We start from the raw sequence: 23,331 nt of genomic DNA, 5'->3' as shown, positions 1-23,331 counted from the left end.
TTTGAAAATACTGAAATGCCTACAGAAAATTAGGAAGGTGGTACTGAAAATGAGCATGGTGGTACAGATATATTTGGTGAGCTTGGTTATGGAGCAAGGAGTGGGGATGGCTATGAAGCAATGGTTGGGGATGGTTATGAACTTGAACATGTTGATTCTAATGAGTATGATAGTCCTTCGAGTGATGAGGATGGTGAGAGAATAGGAAATAGTCAGTATTTCCTATTTTTAATCCTAAATGTGATACAATGTCTCTTGAACCTGTTAAAGGCATGATATTTGCAAATTGTGAACAATTAAGAGACTTTTTGAATGATTATACAGTAGCCAATCTTGTTCCTCTAAGGTTTTATGGGAGTGCAGATAAATATTTGCTTGTAGAGTGTACAAAGTGTACTTTGAGGTTGTGAGCAACTTATATACAGAAAGAGAAATCTTTTCCAAATCCAGAGTTTGTTTAATGAGCATACATGCATAAGAGATTTCAAGATAAAGATTGCAGATGCAAGGTGGTTGTGTGAGAAGTACTTGCCAAAGATTGTTGCAAACCCATGTTGGAAACTGAGAAAGTTTAAGCAAGATGTTGATGACACATACAAAATTGTAGTATCTGAAGTGAAGTGTAATAGGGCAAAGAAGTTAGCTATGGCTGAGGTTGAGAGTTATTTAAGAGATCACTATGGTAAGTTAAGGGACTATTGAGAGGAGATTTTGTTATCAAACCCAGAAGCTATGTTAAGATTGTAGTTGATAGGCCTGACCCTACCAAAATGGATTTTTTTATGAGGTTTTATGTATGCTTTGAGGCTTTGAAGAGTGGTTGTAAAGATGGTTGTAGAAATGTTATAGGTCTTGATGGGACTTTCTTGAAAAGTTTTTGTAAAGGGGAGTTGTTAACTGTTGTAGGGAGAGATGGGAACAACTAGATGTTTCCTATTGCTTGGGTAGTGGCCGAGGGTGAGAATAAAGATAATTGGTTGTGGTTTCTAGAAAAGTTGAATGATGACTTGGATTTGGGATTGGTTTGACTCTAACTACTGATCAACAAAAGGGATTATTGATAGCTATTGTAGACACATTCCCTACGACTAAGCACAGATGTTGTGCTAGGCATATATATGCCAACTTCAGGAAATATTTTCCAGGAGCACAACTGAAGTCTCTTTTTTGGCAGGCAAGAAAGGCTAGTTATCCTCAAGAATTTAAAAATATATATATATATGAATCAGATGAATGCAATTGACTTCCATGCTCATGATCATATTATGAAAAAAATCTTGTGTTATGGTCTAGAGCTTTCTATGGGTTCTCTTCTTCATGTGTCAGTTCATAATAACTTATCCAAAGCTTTTAATTCAAGATTGGTGGACGCAAGACAGAAACCAATCATTCACATGCTTGAATTGATTAGAACTTAACATGTGTCAAGGATGCAATTAAGGAGAGAGATCATGGATAAATAGACTAACAGCTTATGTCCTGTGATTAGGATGAAAGTTGAAGAGAATAGAGTTTATAACTATTTAGTACCACGAACTTTTATTTTTTTTTCCTAAATGGTACCCGTACTTTTTTTCTCGCCTATTAGTACCATGTACTCTTAATTTGTTTCAATTTAGTAGCTCAGCTTGTTTGCCATCTCAATCCATTTGATTTTTCTAACGGCGAGCTCATGTGTATAACCACATGAGCTTGGTCTCTCTAATTAGCGAGCTAAATAGCCTAATTAGTTACATGGACACAAATTGCTGAGTTGGAAATAAACTAATTACTTACATAGGTCATGAGATAGACACGTGCGGTTGGAAGTAGTAAACCAAAAAACTTTGACTCGATGAAAAAAAAAACATAGAGAGTAAATAGTTTAACCAAAAAGAAAGTGTGAACCCTAAAAAAGAAAATTAAAGATCACAGTGAAGACAAAGATAACAAAAGTCAAATTGAACACAAATTGAAGCTCTTTTGAGGAAGTTTGATTGTTGTGTTGTCTCAGTACGTATTTTTATTAAAATCAAAGTTATTTCTTTTGAGTTATTCCCTTTTGTTTAGTTTATTTAATTAGGTTGAAAATTTTGGGGATTCATGGATTGAAATTGTATATAAGTTATTTAATATTAGTGGTGCAATTGTGATGATTATTATATGATTAATTATGTTTGGATTCGTGTTTCTATATATTTTTACTTGGATTAGTTGGGGTTTCATTAAAAAATCAGTAAATGTAGCACTTTTGCTACAATATATCATATTATATAGCATACTTTTGGTATGATAATATATCATATTGATTCGCATACTTTTATTATAATATAATAATTTATTTGTTCGTATTATATAGCAAGCTATATATATTTGTTTGTATATAGTGAACACATTCAACTTAGTATTACCCCATGGTGGTTTGTTCTATTGGGAACCAATATTGCATTATGAATCTGGATATAAGCAAGTGTACTATGGTCTTGATCTTGCTACTATGAACTTGTATGATCTTCATGCTAAGGTTGCTCAATTGGATTATATACTCAACTACAATTATTGAAAGCTATATTATCATTATCCTGGGTTGTCTCTAGCAAAAGGTCTTAAAAATAATCAGCAATAAAATATCTATTTCTGAAATGTTAAACCAAGCTAGTGTGTATGGCCGGAAGCATTGATGAGTATGTTATCCATAAATAAGATAAAGAATAAGATTTTTAGTTTGAGTTTGAGGATGAGGATGAAAATGAGTTCAAAGAGGAAAGGGGTGAGGATGACATAAGTGAAGCTGGAAGTTTAAACTTTGCCACTGATGATGAAGAATTGATAGAGGTTAGGGTATCAAATGCACAGAGGAAGGCTAAGAAGTTGGCTTTGAAAAACCATAAAAAAACAGTTACTAATAGCGATTTAACCATCCTAAATAAACAGGTTAATTAACTCCTATTACTATTATTACTTGCAAGCGCACAAGGTCTATTGTAGTAGGTGTGCGAGAACAAGGTCGAACCCACAGGGATTGTGATCTAGGAATAACTGAAGTCTAAAATACTATTTAACCTAGTCCGAATATTATGGTTGTTGATTCGAAGATTGTTTAACTACTAACTATTTTAATTATACTTTGAAAACTATGAAACCTGTATTAACTATGAATGGTGGAAACACTAAGGCGTTTGATTCCACCTTAGACTTTTGTAGGTTCTCTTAATCCACTAATTTAAAATTCTCTTTTATTGTACGAGTAGCATGAGGGAAAGGTAACCCTAGCTTGCTCGAAGATGTGATCGTGTAATACTTATATCAATCTATGTATTAGGTTGGTTGAATTTTCAGCACATAAGTATAAACTCCTAGCAAGAACTGTCTTCTTACAACACAACTCTTCACAAGCTTATAATAACAGTAAAGGCAAAGCTTTGATGATAACAACACTTAATCTAACTATGGACTAGTCAATACATGAAGACTATCAAGAGAGATATAATCCATGAAAGTAGTGCTACTATAAACAGTGAAATTAATCAAGCTAATCATTAAAAATCAAGTTGAGAACAATAAACAGTAATCAAGAAAATCCTACGCAAGTCTAGGGCTTCACCAAAGCCCTAGCTTTGAATTTAGTTACTCATAAACATGGTGGAAGAAACAAAGGAAGAAGGAAGAGAAATCATTGACAAAACCGTGGTGGTAGGCGTTGGCTTCTTCTCCAGCAACTCCACTTCTTCTTCTCCAGCAAGCTCTCGGACTGTTCTTGAGTTTTTGTGATGGGGGCGAGAGAGAGTAAGAGCTCTCCATTTGCTTTGTTTATATAAAGGTCCATTAGGGCGTACAAGCCTTGGAATCCCTTTTGGAAACCTTTCCTTTTAGAACTTCCTAAATTAAAATCCAAGCGGTTAGCGCGAAATTGTGAAGGTTTTGGAAAACACTATTATTCTGCAAAATTAAAAGGGAACGCGGGTCGCGCTCTGACATAGGCTTCTTAAGGCGCGGGCGCGTTCTGTGATAAGCACCCAAAACTGTAATATTAAACCCCATTGAGACATATAAATTTGGTTAATTATGTGTTTAACAATCATGAAATAAATATATTTTTGTACTTTTGTAGGTCTTAGCAGTAAACATGAAAATATTGGTTAAACTTGCAATAAAGAATGGGGAACGATGTATATATGAATTCTTCCAAATCAGCCATGTGAAGCTAAACAAAGACGGATCAAAGCCGAGGACTCAAACATGACAGAATCGAGTTAGAACGGGACTATGTAAAGGAAAACGTAAACTTTCGAAGCTCATATCTCGTTAACCTGGACTCCGATTTCGGCAAGTAAGCTGCCCAGATGATCAGCACGACTAGCTCTACCTTAGGCCAGAAATTATAGAAATCGACGTCCAGACCCACCAATGGACATAGCACATGGACCCACCTTTCGGGACCACAAGAAGATATGAGTCATCAATCATGGAGCATGTCAATACAAAAGTGCCAAATTATTGGTGCAAAATTGACACCTTGCATGTAATTAATAAGATTAGGTGTTAATAGTGAAAAAAAGCAAGGTGTCACTTTGTTTTAATGTGGTGGATAAAAGTGAATTAAAATGTGTGTGTGTGTTTTCACGTGGGATGAGGGGGAGAATTCTAGAAAGGAAGGAAAAAAAAAAACAAAACAAGGGGGGATGCACTCCATTTACTCCCTTGACTTCTTTTCCTTTATCATTCATTGTTTTTTTTAGTTCCTTAGTTTTTAGTTTAGTTTGGAGTTTTTATGAAAAAGCTTGTAATAGTTTTAATGGTAGAAACTTTTGTGTTCTTGTTCTAAATAAAATCTAAACTTCTTAATTCAAGTGAATTCTTCTATTATTATTCTTCTTCTTTCTCTTTCTCATATACATATCTATTTTGCATCTTTCATTTTTATCCCAAGGATCATGAGCTAAAACCTTCCCTTTGTGGGGGGTTAATGATGCTCATGTGAGGGATAACCTTTGTGATGCGATTTTAGTAAGTTGTTTAGGAAGAACAACTAGACCTACATCCTATCCCAAAATGGTAGTTGGTGTAGAGTCTAGTTAGGAATCAAGGTGATGATCTTAGAGATAAGTCATTGTTTTGGTTCTGCATGCTAGCAATATGATCTTAGAAATGAGTCATAGTGTTAGGGGTCAAGTTAATCTTTATTAGGACTTGTCTATGAGTTCTAGGAAGATTAAGATTGCAAGAACCTAGAATCATACAATAGATCGAGGTTATCTTCACATAAGGAGAACTAACTCTCCACACCTATCTAGAAGTCAATTTTTATCTTTGTTTTAGTTGCATGTTTACGTAACTCAAAGTTTTCATTTTTTTCATTAAAAGAAACCAAGTAGTTAGTATCAATTCAATCATAGCTTAAAACTTACTAATTTCCTAAAATAGCAAAAACAAGTTGTAAGTTGTCCTAGACTTAGGATGGTTCGAAATCCCTACTCAAAACTATGCATACGAATATCGTGAGTAAGGAAAAATCTTTGTATTCGCACTTTGTCAAATTAGAGAATCAAATCTCTAACACACTCAAAAGGTGAATATCACTCTGACCTCTTGACAACAGCACCTCAATTTTTTTAGTAGCTTTATAATGTCATACACATGTTATTTCATATCTTGTTTTGTGTATTCTCTCTGTAATCATGACGTGAGAATCTCACAACTCTATAAAGTCCTCAGTCTCAACTCGTTTCTTCATATTCGCGTTGATTTCTGTAACACCAAGGAAATAAACTAATCAAAGAAACTTATATTAATTAACTAGACAATATAACATAAATATGGGCATACATGTGTAGCATTTATGTGCTTATCAGATATTGAGCCACACACTGAACCAACAAGAAAGGATTAACCACCTACTGAACCAATGACTAACCCACATAATGAAGCTTTTGGTGTACCTATTTATCATGTTAATGAAATTGTGGATGATGGTTATGATACTGAGTATGCTGATAGTGATGATTTTGACACTCCTGAGTTAGAATCATATTATGACTTTGACACTCATGTTCTGAATAAGGGGAAAATTAAAACTAATTACCCTGTTTACAATCCTCAATAGGACATGTGTACATTTGTGCCTAAAGTTGGGCTAAAGTTTACCTCTCATCAACAATTGAAGGAGTGCTTAAGCAACTACTCAGTTGCAAATGGGGTTTTTCCATTTGGTATAAGAAGAATAAGGCAAAACAACTTCTAACTCTTTGTGCTCCAAAGTGTCCACGGAGGGTGCATGCAAGCTATATGCAAAATTCATCAAATTTTCAAATCAAGATATTGAGAAAGGTACACAAGTGTGGTAGAAACTATAATGTTAAAATGGGAAATTCTAAGTGGCTTGCCAAGTGGTATTACAATAAGATACTTGCTAATCCAACCTGGAAGCTTGCAGACTTGGGCTGAAATCTTGAGTAAATTTGCATTAGAAGTAACTACAACACAATGTCTGAGAGCCAAGAGGAAAGCTTTAGGTGGTGTTGACAAGGGTTTAGAGCTTCATTATGCCAAGGTGTCTGACTATACACATGAAATCTTAAGGTCTAATCCAGGTAGTATAGTGAAAATAGAAGTTGATAGACCTAACCTAGTACAGATGGAAGTGGATGCACCACTACTAGTAGGTCATTTCCAGAGGATGTATGTTTGTTTTCATAGTTTAAAGAAGGGTTGGTTAAAAGGATGTAGACCTGTATTAGGTCTAGATGGTTGCTTTGTCAAGGGTGAGCTTCTGAATGCAGTAGGAAAGGATGGAAACAACCAAATGTTTCCTATTGCATGGGCACAAGTGGAAAGTGAGTGCAAAAACTCTTGGTGTTGGTTCCTTGATAGATTGCTTGATCATTTGAATATTTTAGATGGACAAGGGTGGACAGTTATCACAGATCAACATAAAAGACTTGTGGAAGCTTTACAGTTGTGTCTACCATTGGCTAAGCATAGGGCATGTGCTAGGCACATATATGCAGATTTTAAGAAAAAGTATTGTGCGCTACAACTTAAACTTGCTTTTTGGAAGGCATGTAAAGTTGGTGCACCTCAAGAATTTGATACTGCTATGGAGGACTTAAAGAAAGTGAACCAGGAGGCACATACATACTTGATGAATAAGAATCTAGTTGCATGGTCAAGGACCTTTTTTGCAACTCACTCTACTTGTTAAGCTATTGAGAACAACATGTGTGAAGTGTTTAATGGGACAATTGTTGAAGCTAGGGGTAAACCAATAATCTCTATGTTTGAGGAGATTAGAATGAAGTTGATGGAAAGAATGGTCAAGAGAGTAGATACGATGCGAGGATGGGAGGATACCATATGCCCAAGAGCTACAAAAAAGTTAGAGGCAAACAAGCTGGAATATAGGCACTGGTGGGTATTTTATTATGGGAACCAACATTTTGAAATCAAAAGGGATATGATAGCTTATATAGTGGACATGAAACACAAGACATGTACTTGTAGACTGTGGGACCTCAATGGAATTCCTTGCTGTCATTCTATTACTGCAATGCTTAACAGTGGAGAAGAACCTGAGAAGTATGTTGCACACTGGTATTATGTTGAGAGCAATAAGAAGGCATACTCACACTTTCTGAGACCCATGAATGGTGAGAATCTCTAGATAAAGACCAAGGTTGCAAAGTTTTTGCCACCCAAGAATAGAAGAATGTCAGGCAGGCCAAAAAAGCTGAGGAAGGACTTCTATGAATCACCAAGTAAGAAAGCAGATGTTGTTACTATAAAAGGCATAAAAATGACTTGTCAAAGATGTAAGAAGGTTGGCCACAACAAGAAAGGATATAAAGAGATACTAAATGCATTTGTAAGTTACTTAATTGAATTAAATTTTAGTTACTTAATTACTTTGAGTACTCACTAACTTTCATTACAGGAAAACCAATTGAATGACACTCCTATGAATGAAGAAATGACTGGTAATTACATGAATGTGGAAATGAATGATGTCATACATGAGATTGTAAGTATTCCTCAAAGGAAAGCCAAGGATAATGCTCATAAAGAAATACCCCTACAACCTATAAGTATTCTTTTTTAAATTTTATTTTATGATGCTTGAAGGTTAATTAGGAATACCAAAACATGTAAGTTGTTTCTTCATTTTTACAGGTGAGAAAGTACAAAAATCCAATTGTACCAAGAGGTGTTTTAAACTTAGTTGGTCCAAATGGTGTGCCATATTCACAAAGGTAATTGTTTGTATATGTTCTTTTGTGTCCATTTATGTTCATAGTTGAGTCTCTTCATTACTTAACTTAACTTCTTCTTTATTTATGTTCATAGCTTCCTGGTCAGAAAAGAGGCTGATGGAGTGCTCCAGTTGATCCAGCAGCTTCAACAGACGTTAAGCAATCAGCTCCTAGTAACACTGTATCTATGCCAACACCAGTTGAACAAGCAGGTCCTAGTAACATTGCATCCATGCCAGCACCAATTGATCTAATGCCTTCAATGGATACCCGAACAACTAATGCATCATCAACAAGTTTTGTCAAAGAGAGGAGCATCATTAGCTCAACCTAGACAAGAGGAAAGGCACCAAAGACGATGTCTTCAAGGACGATGGCTGGTGGACCTGCAACTCAGACAAGAGGAAAGACACCTACTGGTAATGGGTATGCCAAAAGATGGTGTATATAGTTGAGTACTCGACTGTGTTTTCAATACTCCAGTAGATCGAGTTATTACAACTCAACTGTTTTTTGTGTTAAGTACTCTAGTAGATCGAGTAATTGAAGCATGCAACTCGACTATTTTTTGTTTTGAGTACTCAACTATTTTTTGTGTATGGATTATGTTGGAATCTTTGGAAATTCAGTTTGAATTTTGGCTACTGAATGTCAAGTTTTAGTAACAAGTCATGAATTTTTATGCATTGTCATAAGGAAGATGATCTCAATGCAAGAATTGCAGCAGGAATTTTGGAAAGGACAAGAAAAATCATTACCATATTCATTTGAAACACAATCAACATTTAACCAAAAAACTAGTCTTACATGCCATACAAACCACAAACTTCTGTCAGATTATACTCGTCAAATTACATTCCTTACAAACAACAAAACTCTAACAGATTACATGTCCATTACAAAGTTAAAACTCTCATAGAAGTTAAAGAGTAAGTTGACAGAGTTTTGCATTACAACCTGTACAAATTAAATGTTCATCAATTTATATTTAGCTTTCAAAATTCTGATTGAGTTATTTTTAAGGTAACAATGGGTTCCGCAATCAAAGTGGTTGCTTTCTTTCTTGCCTCCATCTTTGGTGCATCATGAAGCCATTCAAATTCCCCGTAGCTCTTGCATTTCAAGTACTTTTTCCAGCATTTAATCCATACTTGGTAATCTTAACAATCCTCCTTCCCCTATAGTATTTTCTCTAACATTCACAGTCTACCCAAGGGCACTCGAGCACCCAATGGCTTGCCTGACCACACTTAAAGCATTCATTTTTTTATGTGCTTGATCCAATCCCAGAAATTTTTTCATAAACAACTTCATCTAACCATTGCAAATAACTTCGACATGTAGCATGTTGGCACTTCAAGTACTTCTTTTCTGGATTGCGGGTTGTTTGCGATATGCCCAACAATCAGATACCATCACATGTAACTTTTTTACATGGAAAGTATGGAAATTGGCACTCAGTAGCTGAGTGTCCAACTTCATCACAGATCTGACATACCTATGAACAAAACATGTACTAACATCAAAATTTGAAACTGATGAAGATATGCCTACAAATGACCATTTTCCTAGTTGAGTACTCTTTCCCAGTTCATCAAAACAATTTCAATAATTTAACAGTTTAACACAAATTCATCCATCTAAATTTTCAGGACAAAAACTTAATTATAAAACTCAAATTTAATCAAAGGTATAACCTTAATCTAAATTACCTTTAGTTTTTGGGAAAAAAAATAACTCGTGATTAACTCGCCCCTAGCGAAATCAGACGGATTGAAATGGCAAACAGACTGAGGTACTAAATTGAAACAAATTGAGAGTACGTGGTACTAATAGGTGAGGAAAAAAGTACATATATTGATATGAATTTAACCGGCCTAAAAAAACAGACTAATTAAACCTTACTTTATAATAATACTCGCAACCGCACAAAGTCTATTGTAGTACACAAACAAGAACTAGATTGATCCCACAGGGATTGCTTCTTAGAACAATTGAGTACTTAGAATATTGCCTAACCTAATCGGAATAATATTTGTTTTATAAAGATTTGAATTAACTATTACTAAACCTATTTAACTAAACTACAAAAGCAATAAAACTTAAATATAAACTATCAATGGAGAAACACTAAGACTTTCGAATCCATCTTAGACCGTTGTAAATCTTCATAGTTCTTAATTTAAAGTTCTCTTTTTAATACAAGTAGCATGACGGAAAGGTAACCCTTGCTTACTCGATGATGTGATCGTGAATTTCCTAATGATTCTAACAAATAGTTTTGATTGAATTTCAGCACACTAACATATAAATTCCTAGCAAAAGTTGTCTGTTTAAAGCACAACTTCTCACAGATCCAATTAAATAATAAAAACGGTGCTTTGATATTAACAGAAACCTAATCTAACAATTGAGTAGTCAAGCCATGAATTTGAACACACAAGATATAGTCAATGAAAGTGGTTCTACTAAAATCAGTGAATTCAAACAAGTTTTTCTATTAAACTCAAGTCAGAGAACATTCAACTAGCTAAACATGCACAACCTACGCAAGTCTAGGGCTTCATCTAAACCCTAGCTTGTAGTTTAGCTAATCATGATACTTGAAACAATAAAAACCAAAGAGAAAGAAGTATTTAACAAAACCAAAATCCTACAGTGGTATCTTCGTTCTTATCCAACTCGCCTATTCCAGGAGCTCCAAGGATGTCCAAAGCTTCGGCCTCCAACAGATCTAACTAAAACTCCTAGGGTCGTCCTTTTTTATGTCTTCTTTAGCTTATATACCCTTCTCATTAGGTTTCGTCAGTGTTGGAACCGATTTTGGAAAATCGTGTGCAGTGGGGAGTCTAAACTGAGTGATTCTGATCGCAAAAAGAACTTATTGTTTGCGTAATAAAGAGGAGGGGCGTGCTCCCTTCAAACTAGGCGAAATAGACGGCAGGCGCCCTCCAACTTTGACTGCATGAATCCAAACTTTTACATTAGCTTCAAGAAGTCCTTTACATGCTATTTTCAAACTTATATTGAGTACACTCTCTGTAACCATTCCATGGCCATTTTTCAATCTTTTTAAAAGCTCAGGTCTCAGCCCATTTTGTCGCATTCATGTCGATTTTCTGTAAAACCAAATAAACAAACTAATCAAAGGAATATATATCAATTAATTGGATAACTTAATATAAATGTGGGCATAAATGTGTAGCATTTATGTGCTTATCAGATACCATTTAGGGAAAAAAATGAAAGTTCGTGGTACTAAATAGTTATAAACTCAAGAGAATAAGTTATCAATAAGGCATTGGAATTGCTTGCACACTCGGGAAAAAAATGTTTGAAGTTAAAAATAGTAAAGGCGGGGTTATGTGGTGGATGTAGAAAAGATGACAAGCACTTGTAGAATGTGGGAATTGTCAGGCATTCCATGCCCCCATGCTATAAATGGCATTGTTTTTAATGAAAACCCACATGACTATGTGGCATGCTGGTACAAGAAGCAGACTAACATCAAGATTTATGACTATTACATGCAACCTTTGAATGGAGTGATCTTTTGGCCACACTCTACAGCTGAAAAGTGTCTACCACCTAGGGAGAGAAGAATGCCTAGAATGCATAAGAAATGTAGAAGAAAGGAAATGCATGAAGGACCAAGAGACAAGTTAGTGAGATGTCAAGTCACCAAAGACAATAGAGTCATCACTTGCACACAATGTCAGATTTCTGGACACAACATAAGGACATGTCCAAATATAAATGAACTTGAAGTTGATAAACGTGTAAGTTAACATGTCCACATTTTTTTCCCACTTATTATAGTCATTTCCAATTTTAAGAATGTTGATTGTTTTTTTATCTATGTTTTTGATGATTGGCACGTAGGTGACAAGGTCTGGAAAACCTAGGGGCAGGCCTAGAAAAAAACCCACTACCACCTCCAAGGAATCCCAATGCAGTACCAAGAGCCAGGGGAAGGGGTAGAGCACCTCATATACCATTTGGAATTGGAGTGTACCAAGACCCTAATAGTGGAGAGCACTATGTCAATGTGAGTATTCTTGAATTATTTAGATAATTATTTTTGTTTTGACATGTCTTATATTTTTTTTATTAAGAATCTTTTATTTATTAATTGACTTGCATTATATCATTAATTTATCATTGTTTCCAATGGTTTTAGCCTCCAGGACAAGGTGGACCAATCAACTTTAATGAAACTGTTGAAGAATCCTTTATAAGATCAAATCTGACTTCTCAATCTCAACCTACAGCTGGAAGTGAAGCTCAACCTACTGTTCTAAGCGAAGCTCAACCTACATGTAGATGAAGGACTAAAGCTCAACCAATTGTTGTAAGTGAAGCTCAAACTACATGTAGAAGGACTAAAGCTCGAGCTACAGTTGTAAGTGAAGCTCGAGCTACAGGTGAACCTCAAGTGGAAAATCCATCTCAAGCATCAAATCAAGTTGGTAGTCAAGTTACAGCTGCAAGTCAAATCGAACGCCCATCTACGCCCTATAGGATGAGTAGAGCTAATGCTAGAAAATTGACAACTCTCTTAATGGATGACTTCTCACCAGAAAAGGCACCAGCAATGAGAATTGAAGAAGTGACAGAGAAGTAAACAAGTTGCAGGGACAAGTAAGCAACCAACAAGACCAAATACAAAAAGGACCAAAACAGTGGGGTTGAAAAGCGTACTCTAAACAGTTTATGGTTTTATCTTTTGGTTTGGATATGTCAATTGCAATACAACAAGACATTCATTGTTGTTCATTAGGGCCATTATGTCTTGTATTTATTTCTTTTTGGTTTTGCTTTTGGATGTCAGTACTATGTCTTTTGGGTTTTTCTTTTAACCATGTCAGTACTATTTTGGCTTTGCTTATATATATATGAATGCATGTGTTGAAGTACGTTGTTTTAAACGGGAAATTTAAGTAGTTGAACTACACTTTATATGTAGGGATCTTATATCTATGTTTTTGTTGATTGTCATGTAGGTGTCTTAGAGTTTTTTGTTTGTTGTTTGTCTATTGATTGTCATGATGTAATTGAGCTACTCTTTATATCTATGTTACAAGTACCAATGGTGACTGCGTTAGCAGCAACAAGAAGTGAGTTCTTGGTGGTGAATGGTGCATGACGTGTTTCTGTAATGCTAGTGTGTTCATGTTCTTGCTCTCGTTTGTCTTCTCTTTCAAGTCAAGTTATCTCTTTACCTTTGCTTTACTGGATGTGATCAACTCCTTATTTCACTATACACCAAAACAACTCTTTAATTGCATTCAAGAAAAAAAAACATAACATGTTCACTTGCTAACAATTCCTAAAAAAACATAATACAACAACTTGAAAAATAAAACAACATACCAGATTTAAAACTGCATACGAATACATGTTCACTTGAACAAAATGATAACCCAAACAAAGAGAACAACAGACTGGCCAATTTTAATAACCTACAAATCATTTTGTACTTCTTTTTCCATTCCTCTGTTAATTTCTTCTCTTCTCCCAGCCTCCTCAACATCTCTAACTCCCTTCTTTCAACAAAAAACACAACAAGATTTAATTGGTCGTTGATATTCTACAATGTCCGATTATGACACGGCAACTCAACCAACCTTGAAGAAGTTGAATCAACACTTCTAGAAGAAGATTGTTCGACCCATACAAAAAATTCACAAAACTTTTCACCTCTGTCATTGCCATAATTGTGACAACCCCAAAACATTTTTCTTGGGTTTCTTTCAGTGCGTGAAACCTTCACAATAGCTGGGATTCCACATTCATAGATGTGTCTTGAGTTGACAGAACTAGAAGACATAACTGAAGAATTTGTGGTTAGTCAATTATTTGAGGCTCAATATCAAATTATAAAGTGGAGAATGGCGGGGAATAAATGGTGGCAATAAGAATTGGAGGGAAGAATGAGAGGGAAGAATTGGTGGCTTCAGGGGCGGATCCAGGAATGTTAAGCTAAGGGGGTTGTACTTAAGTTAAACTAAAAAAAAAAAATTATAACAATGTCCCACCAAAAACTATACAGGCATCATCTTTGCTTTCATATTTCTGACAAACATCATACCAAAAAGTAATCATCTTCATTATACTATTCAAAATGAACATAAACAAATGTCTTCACATAGACACATATACCAATAGATCTTGACAAGTATAACAAAAGACATCCAAAAGTTAAAATATGACACTAATGAAATCGTGACTTGCGAGGTTTCTTATCAAATTCATCTATTACTAACTTTATATCAACTTTGTTAGCAAACTCCCTTTTAATGTATATAACCATGCAATCCGCAAGAAACTCGTTATCCATCTTGTTACGAAGTCGTGTTTTGACAAGTTTTATAGCTGAAAAGGCTTGTTCAGTAGTCGCTGTGGAGATAAGAAGAGTCAAGACAAGACGAATCAATCTATCAATCAAATGATAAATAGTTGACTTTCTTGTTTCAACTAAAGCTCGACATAACTCAGAAATGGTAGACAATTTTTGAAAACAAGGATGACGAGTCACATCAGGCTTATAATGTTGTAGTTGACTTCTCAAAATAAGTATCTCATGCTTCGTGAAGTCTTCACAATAATATTTCTCGGCGAGCTTGCAAATATCATCAATATGAAAGTGCTTAAAAGCATCTTTCGGGTCCAAAGCCGAACTAAGAGAAAGAAGCTCCATTGCCTCCTCAGAGAATCTACTTTTCAACTCCACCAACTGGTAATCTATTACAGCATTGAATATATTAACGTGGTAGTGGTGCTCAACTGTAATACAATCATTCTGCTGGCAAGAACGACGTGTACCCGTCATATGACGAGAGCTCATATTAGGAATATCAATATCATGCTTCTTGCAAAAAGAAATCACATCCTCAAGGAAACTATTCCAACTTGTTTCTCTAAACTCTTTAAGAAGCTAATTCGTACTTGAAACTAAACCCATGGCATTTAGAATGTCTTGAGACTTCACTTGCAAGGCTTTACATAGTACATTTGTGATTCCCATAGTCTTATGCAATAAATAAAACATAAAGACAAATTGAAAGTCTCTCATAGCAACATAAGAACCCTTAGCTTCCCCACGCATGGTGTTATTAGAGCCATTCTTCATGATGAGTTCAAGAACCGTACAAATTGCATCATACATCTCCATCAAGCTTCAAATGGATTCATAGTGAGAACTCCATCGAGTTTCTCCAGCTCATTGCAATGTACAAACTTGATTAACACCTCGTCCACTATTAAGCTCACTAATTGTTAACAAGTGTTCAATTTCCTCTTTTCGAGCTTTTCTCTAACTCTTTCTTCCTCTTAGGTGGAACATGGAGATTAACAATGGATGCCAACTTTGAAAAGAATAACCAAACATCAGAAATATCTTTAGAAGCCGCAACTAATGCAAGTTGTAGTAGATGCGCAAAACAATGCACATAATATGTATAAGGACACTCCTTAAGAAATAGTGCTTGTAATCCATTCCATTGACCACGCATATTACTAGCACCATCATAACTTTGGCCTCTCATATTTCCAATAAGCAAATTCTTACTAGCAAGAACTTTGGAAATCTTTTTTTTCAAAGTTAATGCACAAGTGTCTTCAACACCAACAATAGCAAAAAACCTCTCTCTAACAAAACCATCACGATTAACAAATCTTATAATAATTGCCATTTGCTCTCTCCGTGAATTATCTTATGCTTCATCCACAAGGATACAAAACTTTGCATTACCAACATCCTCACGTATTTTCTTTCTCACATTTTCGGCAAATATATGCAAAAGTGCCTTTCGAATACCATGTGAAGTATACATGGCATTTCCCGAACAATTACCAGCTATTTCAGCAACTTTCTTGTTCAACAATTTTGAAAACTTGAACATTGCACGGAAGCTTCCACAATTCTTTGATTTCTTTGACTCATCATGGCCTCTAAAAGGAAACCCTTGTTGTGCAAGCATTCGAATACATTGAACAACATTTCGGAGTAGAATCCGATTATTTGCAATCGCTTTATTAGAAAGTCTATTGATAACACTATCTATATGTCGAGAAGGATTCATTAGATTCTCACAATACAATATTGCCGACCTATGTGGAGAACAAAGACCACCTTCATGTTTCAAAAAAGGACATTTCTTCCCACTGTTAACTTTCCTCCAATTTTGAAACCCATCAATGGTAAACATCGGATGCTTCAGAGGATTGGTTTCAAAGAGAAAACAATAGAAACAATATGCTCTATCCTTGTGGAGTGAGTACTCTAGCCAAGGAAATAGTTTGTACCAATTAGCGTTGAACCGACGTCCTTGCTTTCCAAACATAGTCAATGGATAATCTTTTTCGTTCTCATGAGCCAATCGACAAGGTCCCATTCTAAGATAAGCTACTCGGACTTCATCACGCTTAACAAGCGGATATTCATATATAACAATACGTTTACCCGGATCATGTTCAAATAGAGAAGTGACATCAACTTCCATAGGTGTAACTTCTTGAGCTTTGCAAGAATGTTCAACTCTGACTTTTTAGACTCGAGAAGAAGGTTTAACTCTTTCAATTTTGACAACTTGAACTTTGGTAGGACGTTGCTCTTCCCCATCAAGTTTTTAATTATCAAGAATAGATGTTGAAGTTTCGTCACTTGCTAGTTTATCATCTTTTCACTTATAGAACGATAGAAGAGTTAATGGTTTTTTGGGCACTTGAAAATGCGACATTGTAACCTAAGATATTAAATAATTATCAATATACAATAGATAGTGATAAGTGCTCAAAAAGTGCAATTTAACCCTTAATGATGCCTCTTGTTTAGCCATCTTAGTGGACTAATAGTGTTTGTAAGTTATGTTTTTGATTCTACAAGTGAAAGAGAGAGTTTTGTGGAATATTAGAGAAAAAGGGGTAAAACGGAGCAATTCAGAGCATTAAGGATCACATGGAAAGCCCGTGGACAATCATGGAGAAGGCCAAGGAATTGAAGCTATTAAAGATGCGACTTGGACCTATTTGGAAGCCCAAGGCCAAATGATTCGTTGCTTAGACCAAAGCCCACAAAAGAGGATAGAAGGATAGAGTAGAAAAGATAAAATAGACTTTCGCATCTAAGATGCATGGATCGCACGACCAGACGTATTGCTCACGTTTGGGATGCATGGATCGTGCGTCCAGAGGCATGAAATGATACTGTAGCCAATTCATTTTCAGTTTTGGAGACGAAGTTGGACTCTGAAAGAAGTCTATTTGTATTAAGAAACAAATGACGGTTTGGAATGCTTCTAGAACTCATTGTAACCCCTATAAATAGAGGACCTAAGTGCCTCATGTAATTGGCCAATTCACTTATATTCTTGTCTCTAGAACTTGAGGCAGAGAGAGATTAATAATAAAAGATTCGGTTTTAACTAGCTGAGTCTTAATAAATTAGTCTTTCTAGTCTTATGTTCTTCGACTCTTTTTCTTCTCGTTCTTCGTGTTCTTCCTTCTTTATGGAAGGCTAATATTCTCCTTCAAGGGAGGAGATGAAGCCAGTGCTTAAGGTTTAATGATTCTTCTGGTTCATGGTGTTCTTCAATCAGGTTAATTCTTTATATTTTTAGTTATTAGTTCCATTGCCCACACCAGGGGATGAAAGTATAGAATAGGGTTTATGTTTTGTAATATTAATATCACGCTAGTGTTCTTTACTTTTCTTCTAGTAGTATAGTTCTTTAGAGTTAGGGAAGTATTCTTTGTGTTGCCTTAGAAGGGGTAGCTCAGGGAGTGGCTGCCTAGGGGAAGTATTCTTTGTGTTTGCCTTAAGTGGTGATTCATTGAATGGTCGCCCTATTAGGAAGTACTCCTTGATGTTGCTCTCGGTAATACATTGAATGGCTGCCCGAGCTTACATAAAAGGAAAGAAGATATTAATAGCATAAACATAGGAACAACCTTAAGTAGAATTAATTGTTAACGATGTTTCGTCCAAGAGGGCATCGACACTCGCTCGATTGCCTAATTGTAGTCTACTTGTAAGAACAACCATGAAGTAGAAGGTCATAGATTAAAAGTATTAGTGTGAATTCCCTCTCTTATAAATTCTCAATAGTTTAGTTAGTTTAGTTTAGTTTAGCATTAGAATCTAAAATCTCTACAATCATAGTTTTTAATCCCTCAAACCCCTTTTCCAGTCCTGTCTTTCACATAACATACACTTAAAAGTGGAACGATACCCTACTCATCTTTTACTTATTTAGGGATAATTAGGTTTTGATACGCTTCTATTTTGTTCAACGGCCATCATCCATCTACATCATCCATCTACATCATCCATCTACATCATCTATCTATATCATCTATATCTTATCTCACAAACAAAAAGAGGCAAGGTCAAATGGTGCCGCTATCGTTTTAAGTTGTTTATGTTTAACGTTTTCTTTCAAGATTAGAATTTTGGATATTGAGGTAATTTTAGTCACATCATCCATCCTTTTAAGAAAGAAAGTAGCTTGAAAGACATCTTGAAGACAAGATCTACCATCTAGGTTAGTCGAATCTTTATTCTTTTTATTTCATTCTTAGTATAGTTGCATCATAGTTTAGTTTTATTGTTTTCTAGTATAATTGCATTTAGGACCTTTTCAACAATTGAAGTTGTAAGCCAACACAGCAAAACATCAAACTCTAGTGTTTCTTGTCTGAATCTTGATAAACGGACTATCGTCTGTGGGCAGTGGTACTTAAGCAATCCAAGTGATTCACCATAACCCTAGAAAGATGACTTTAGACAACGGGCTTAGATACTAGCTGCAAAGCCCAACCCAGTTGAAGGAAAGTAGTTTTACATTTTAGTATAACTTAGAATAATTGCATACTATTCAAGCATTGTAGGATAGTTTTTCGTCATTTTCAAGTGTATGCCCCGTCGTCCATATCATCATCCAGTTAACAACTGACTCACAAGAATACTAGACGAGATTGATACAATGGCCGCACGCAATGATGGAGGTGTTTTGGACACCAATAATCCGGCCTGAAGCTATCCCACCCATGCAAGCATAACAAAGGAAGAAGCTGAGTGATTTCTATCCTCTAATCATTGGAGACCCACCCAGCAATATTGTTTTTCCAGAGACAGAAGCTAACCAATTTGAACTTAGAGCATTAGTAATCTCTATGCTTCCAAAGTTCAATGGTTCAGACAATGTTCAGCCTTATGTTCACATGAACAAATTTCTATCAGTCCTCAGAACTTTCAAGAACCAGAATATCAGGGATGAGAGTATCAAGTTAATTCTTTTTCCAATCTCACTCGAAGGTAAAGCATCCGAATGGTTATTAACTGCACAGCCGATCAATTCAATCAACAACTGGGAGAAGTTGAGAACAAAGTTTATGAACAAGTTCTACCCACCTCAGAAGACAGATGCCATACAGCAAGCCATCAGCAATTTCAAAGGAAAGGTGACTGAAGAATATTATCAAAGCTGGGAGAAATTCAATAATCTGCTAGTCTCATGTCCACATCATGGTTATGATAAGAGCACACTGGCTCATTTTTTTCTTTCGAGGACTTTCAACTATGAACAAGCAGATGATACAATCAATGCATCAAGGTAAGTTTACATCATTGGATGGAGAGAAAGCCTACAACTTTCTCGAGAATTTAGCGGAAGACACTCAACAATGGAGTACTAGCAACGAGGACGTAGCTAGAATGGAGGGGGTGCCGAAGCAATTTAGCAACCAAATTTAAGAAGACCAAAATCAAGCAATGCTATCAATTATGGCAAGCCTATCAACAGGACTTGAAACTCTGAACAAGAAGTTTGATCAGATCTCCATGAATCCTCCAAAAGCAAACAATTTCCAAGCTAAACCTCAGCCAACCAAGCCTTGTTATGCCATTTGTGAGCTATGTTCTGATGAAGGCCACACCACTGAAGAGTGTTCGTACTATCTGGATACTAATGCAAAGCCATGTAGTATCAACTCTTTAGGAAGAAATAACCAGTTCAATCAGGGACAGAATTATTGGAAGCCACAAAATACAAATCAGAGGAATTTTCCTCCAAGATTCCAAAATCATTCTAATAAATTCCAGAATAACTAGTATCAGTTCCAAAACTGCCAGCAACCATACAGAAATCAACAGTCATACCAGAACCATCAATACCAAGCCAACACAAATAGAGAGTTAGTACCAGATCTTATGAGTGGATATATTGCCCCTACGCCTCAGTCGAGCAAAGCAGTTATCCCACATCTGGAAGAAGCTATCACCACCATTGTCAATGAGCTGAAATAGACAAATCAAAGAACCCAGACGTTGGAGAGTAACTTTAGTGTCATTCAAGGCCAGATAGGGCAAATCGCTGCCGCCTTGACAGAGAGATCAAAAGGAGCATTACCAAGCAAGCCAGAGCCAAATCCGAAAGGAAGAGGTGTCTTGCAGGTAGATAACCTGGAGATTACTCATGACCAATTTAATTATGTCACCACTCTGAGGTCAGGCAAGAAAGTTGATAACAAGATTATCTATGAACCAGGAAAAGATTTTACAGAGCCTAAGGTAACTTATGTCCCCACCATCCCACCCAGTTCTAACACTCCAAATATATCTAGTGTTTGCCACCACAAGAAACCATTGCAAGAGAAGTTCAAGGAACTTCAATCGTGGACGTAAGTAAGAAGAAGCCATCATGAGTGACTCCACCTGTCACTCCACTATTTGTTACCAAGCCAACTGAAGCTGAAAGAAGAGAACCGATATTGAAGAATCCGGCAGCACCATTTCCTTCAAAACTAGTGAATACCAGAAAGGATGACCAGTACAAGGAGATTTGCGATGTATTTCAGAATTTGCATATTAATATCCCATTTCTGACCGCCATCAAGCAAGTTCCCTCGTATGCCAAGTTCGTGAAAGATCTAGTGAAGAAGAAAACCAACATTCCGAAAGAAGCTTTTATTTCTCAAAGATGTTCATCGTACCTACAGAATCTAGCGGTTGTGAAACTGAAAGATCCTGGAAGTCCAACTGTTACATGCAGAATTGGAGATTCTTTGGAGGAGCAAGCTTTATTATATTTGGGTACTAGTGTGAATCTTCTACCATATTTCGTCTATGAGAAGTTAGGCTTGAAGGATCTAAAACCGACTGATGTTACTTTATAGTTGGCAGATAGATCAGTGAAGATACCTAGAGGAATCATTGAAGATGTCATAGTCAAGATCGAAGATTTCTATTATCCGGTTGATTTCATAGTACTCGACACAAAACCTACATCTGGTACCAATCATTCTAGGCAAACCATTCTTGGCCACTGCAAATGAACTCATCAACTGTCGAAATGGTAATATGACATTATCCTTTGGTAATATGAGAGTCGAGACCAATGTTTTCCATATGTTACAGTAACCACAGGAGGTATGTGATGTGAATGAGGTATGCATGATTGAAGCGTTAGCACAGGATTATCTGACTCATTCATATCCTGCTGACGAGTTGTTGAAAGCTCAGACAGACTCAGACTATGAGGAACTTAGTGTTGAGGCAATCAATGCAATTTTGGATTCATCACCTGTCATGGATGACTTCAAGTTCAAAGAAAAGTTTGAATCGCCTATGCTTGATGGACCATCTAAAGAGCTTAAGAAGGAGTCGCCTAAGCTAGAATTGAAGCCTTTGCCGTCTACACTCAAGTATGTTTTCTTGGGAGATTTGGGAACCTACCCAGTAGTTATTGCATCAGATTTGACTGAGGAGTAGGAATCCAAATTAGTAGCACTTTTAAAGGAACATAAGTCAACTATAGGTTGGACAATTGATGATATCAAGGGGATCAGCCCTATGATAGTTCAACATAGGATTCATTAGGAAGAGGATTACAAGACTTCTAACCAACCACAGAGGAGGCTTAATCCGAAGATGAAGGAAGTAGTTCGAGAAGAAGACGTCAAACTCCTTGATGCCAGCATTATCTACCCTATTTTTGATAGTCAATGGGTTAGTCCAGTTCAAGTTGTGTTGAAGAAGTCCGGAACCACAGTAATCGAGAACGAGAACAATGAGTTGATTCCAACCAGGATTCAGACTGGATGGAAAGTTTAAATCGATTACAGGAAGTTGAATAGTGCATCGAGGAAAGATCATTTTCCATTACCTTTCATCGATCAGATATTAGAAAGATCAGCTGGACAAGCTTACTACTACTTTCTTGATGGTTACTCAGGATATTTTTAGATCCATATCCAACCTGAGGACCAAGAGAAGACCACATTCACATGTCCATTTGAGGATTGCCTGCACCATCTCTCCTTAGTCCTTAAACATTGTTGCGATACCAACTTAGTTCTGAACTGGGAAAAGTGTCACTTCATGGTAAAGGAAGGGATAGTGCTGGGTCACCAAGTTTCAAAGGAAGGAATTCTAGTAGATCAAGCGAAAATGTCTACAGGAAGTAAGCATGTTGTCGAAAGATCAGTTTTGAGATGGAAACCTAAGTATTCCCCACTTGTTAGTTTATGGGATTTACTCCTTGTTGACCTTCAAAGGAAGATTATTTCTATATATGGCTCGTGTAGGGTTCGGAAAAAGTCCATTTGCGCATAAAAGGAGATTGCGTAAGCTAGGTTGGTGTAAGAATTGTCATTCTGAAACTTGTCCTGGGTTACAGCCATTAAGAGAAGATTGTTGGTACAAGGTATACTTTTGTCAATCACCTATTGAGAGAGATCAGAAGAATTCCTACAAAGTGAAACCTAGTGGGTGGGAATACTAGTCTTGAAGATCTGACTATAAAGGACTCAAAAGTCTTGAGAATCTAACTTTAAAAGACTCACATTACGTCTTAGGGATCTGACGTAAAAAGACCTAAAAAAATTTGTTTCTTGAACTAATTCTTTATATTCGGCATCAATGGTAATATCCTATCTTTTTCTCATCCATTTCATTTACTTCTTTATACATTGAGTTCAATGCATGCATAAGTAGGGGGAGGGTGTACTTGAGAAATGAATTTCGAAAATTAGTTTTCAAAAACAAAAATATTTTTGTTTCTATATCAATAGCATGAGAAAAATGAATTTTAATGATGAGTCTGGG

General features: G+C 36.1%; 4 protein-coding genes across 4 annotated transcripts; 2 read left to right on the top strand and 2 right to left on the bottom strand.

The window, feature by feature from the left end:
* Nucleotides 1-6,331: 6,331 nt before the first annotated feature.
* Nucleotides 6,332-7,180, top strand: LOC147524447 (uncharacterized). The gene has a single exon (XM_086574844.1). It carries the CDS (start codon nt 6,332-6,334, stop codon nt 7,178-7,180), a length of 849 nt encoding a protein of 282 aa, XP_086430970.1.
* A 15-nt stretch (nt 7,181-7,195) lies between these two features.
* LOC147524446 (uncharacterized) lies at nt 7,196-7,639 on the top strand. Its single transcript, XM_086574841.1, has one exon. It carries the CDS (start codon nt 7,196-7,198, stop codon nt 7,637-7,639), a length of 444 nt encoding a protein of 147 aa, XP_086430967.1.
* A 6,800-nt stretch (nt 7,640-14,439) lies between these two features.
* LOC147524445 (uncharacterized) lies at nt 14,440-15,057 on the bottom strand. The gene has a single exon (XM_086574833.1). The coding sequence runs from the start codon at nt 15,055-15,057 to the stop codon at nt 14,440-14,442; it is 618 nt and encodes a 205-aa protein (XP_086430959.1).
* Nucleotides 15,058-15,940: 883 nt separating this feature from the next.
* Nucleotides 15,941-16,729, bottom strand: LOC147524444 (uncharacterized). The gene has a single exon (XM_086574831.1). The coding sequence runs from the start codon at nt 16,727-16,729 to the stop codon at nt 15,941-15,943; it is 789 nt and encodes a 262-aa protein (XP_086430957.1).
* Between the last annotated feature and the right edge of the window lie 6,602 nt (nt 16,730-23,331).

This window comes from Coptis chinensis, chromosome 1 (genome assembly GCF_015680905.1).
Source record: "Coptis chinensis isolate HL-2020 chromosome 1, ASM1568090v1, whole genome shotgun sequence".
Classification (NCBI taxonomy): domain Eukaryota; kingdom Viridiplantae; phylum Streptophyta; class Magnoliopsida; order Ranunculales; family Ranunculaceae; genus Coptis; species Coptis chinensis.
This window is presented reverse-complemented; position numbering and strand designations above follow the sequence as displayed.

Bases quoted from the DNA above. Each gene is read 5' to 3' on its own strand.
- LOC147524447 (XM_086574844.1), top strand. From the start codon at position 6,332: ATGTTAAAATGGGAAATTCTAAGTGGCTTGCCAAGTGGTATTACAATA.
- LOC147524446 (XM_086574841.1), top strand. From the start codon at position 7,196: ATGTGTGAAGTGTTTAATGGGACAATTGTTGAAGCTAGGGGTAAACCA.
- LOC147524445 (XM_086574833.1), bottom strand. From the start codon at position 15,057: ATGACGGGTACACGTCGTTCTTGCCAGCAGAATGATTGTATTACAGTT.
- LOC147524444 (XM_086574831.1), bottom strand. From the start codon at position 16,729: ATGGAAGTTGATGTCACTTCTCTATTTGAACATGATCCGGGTAAACGT.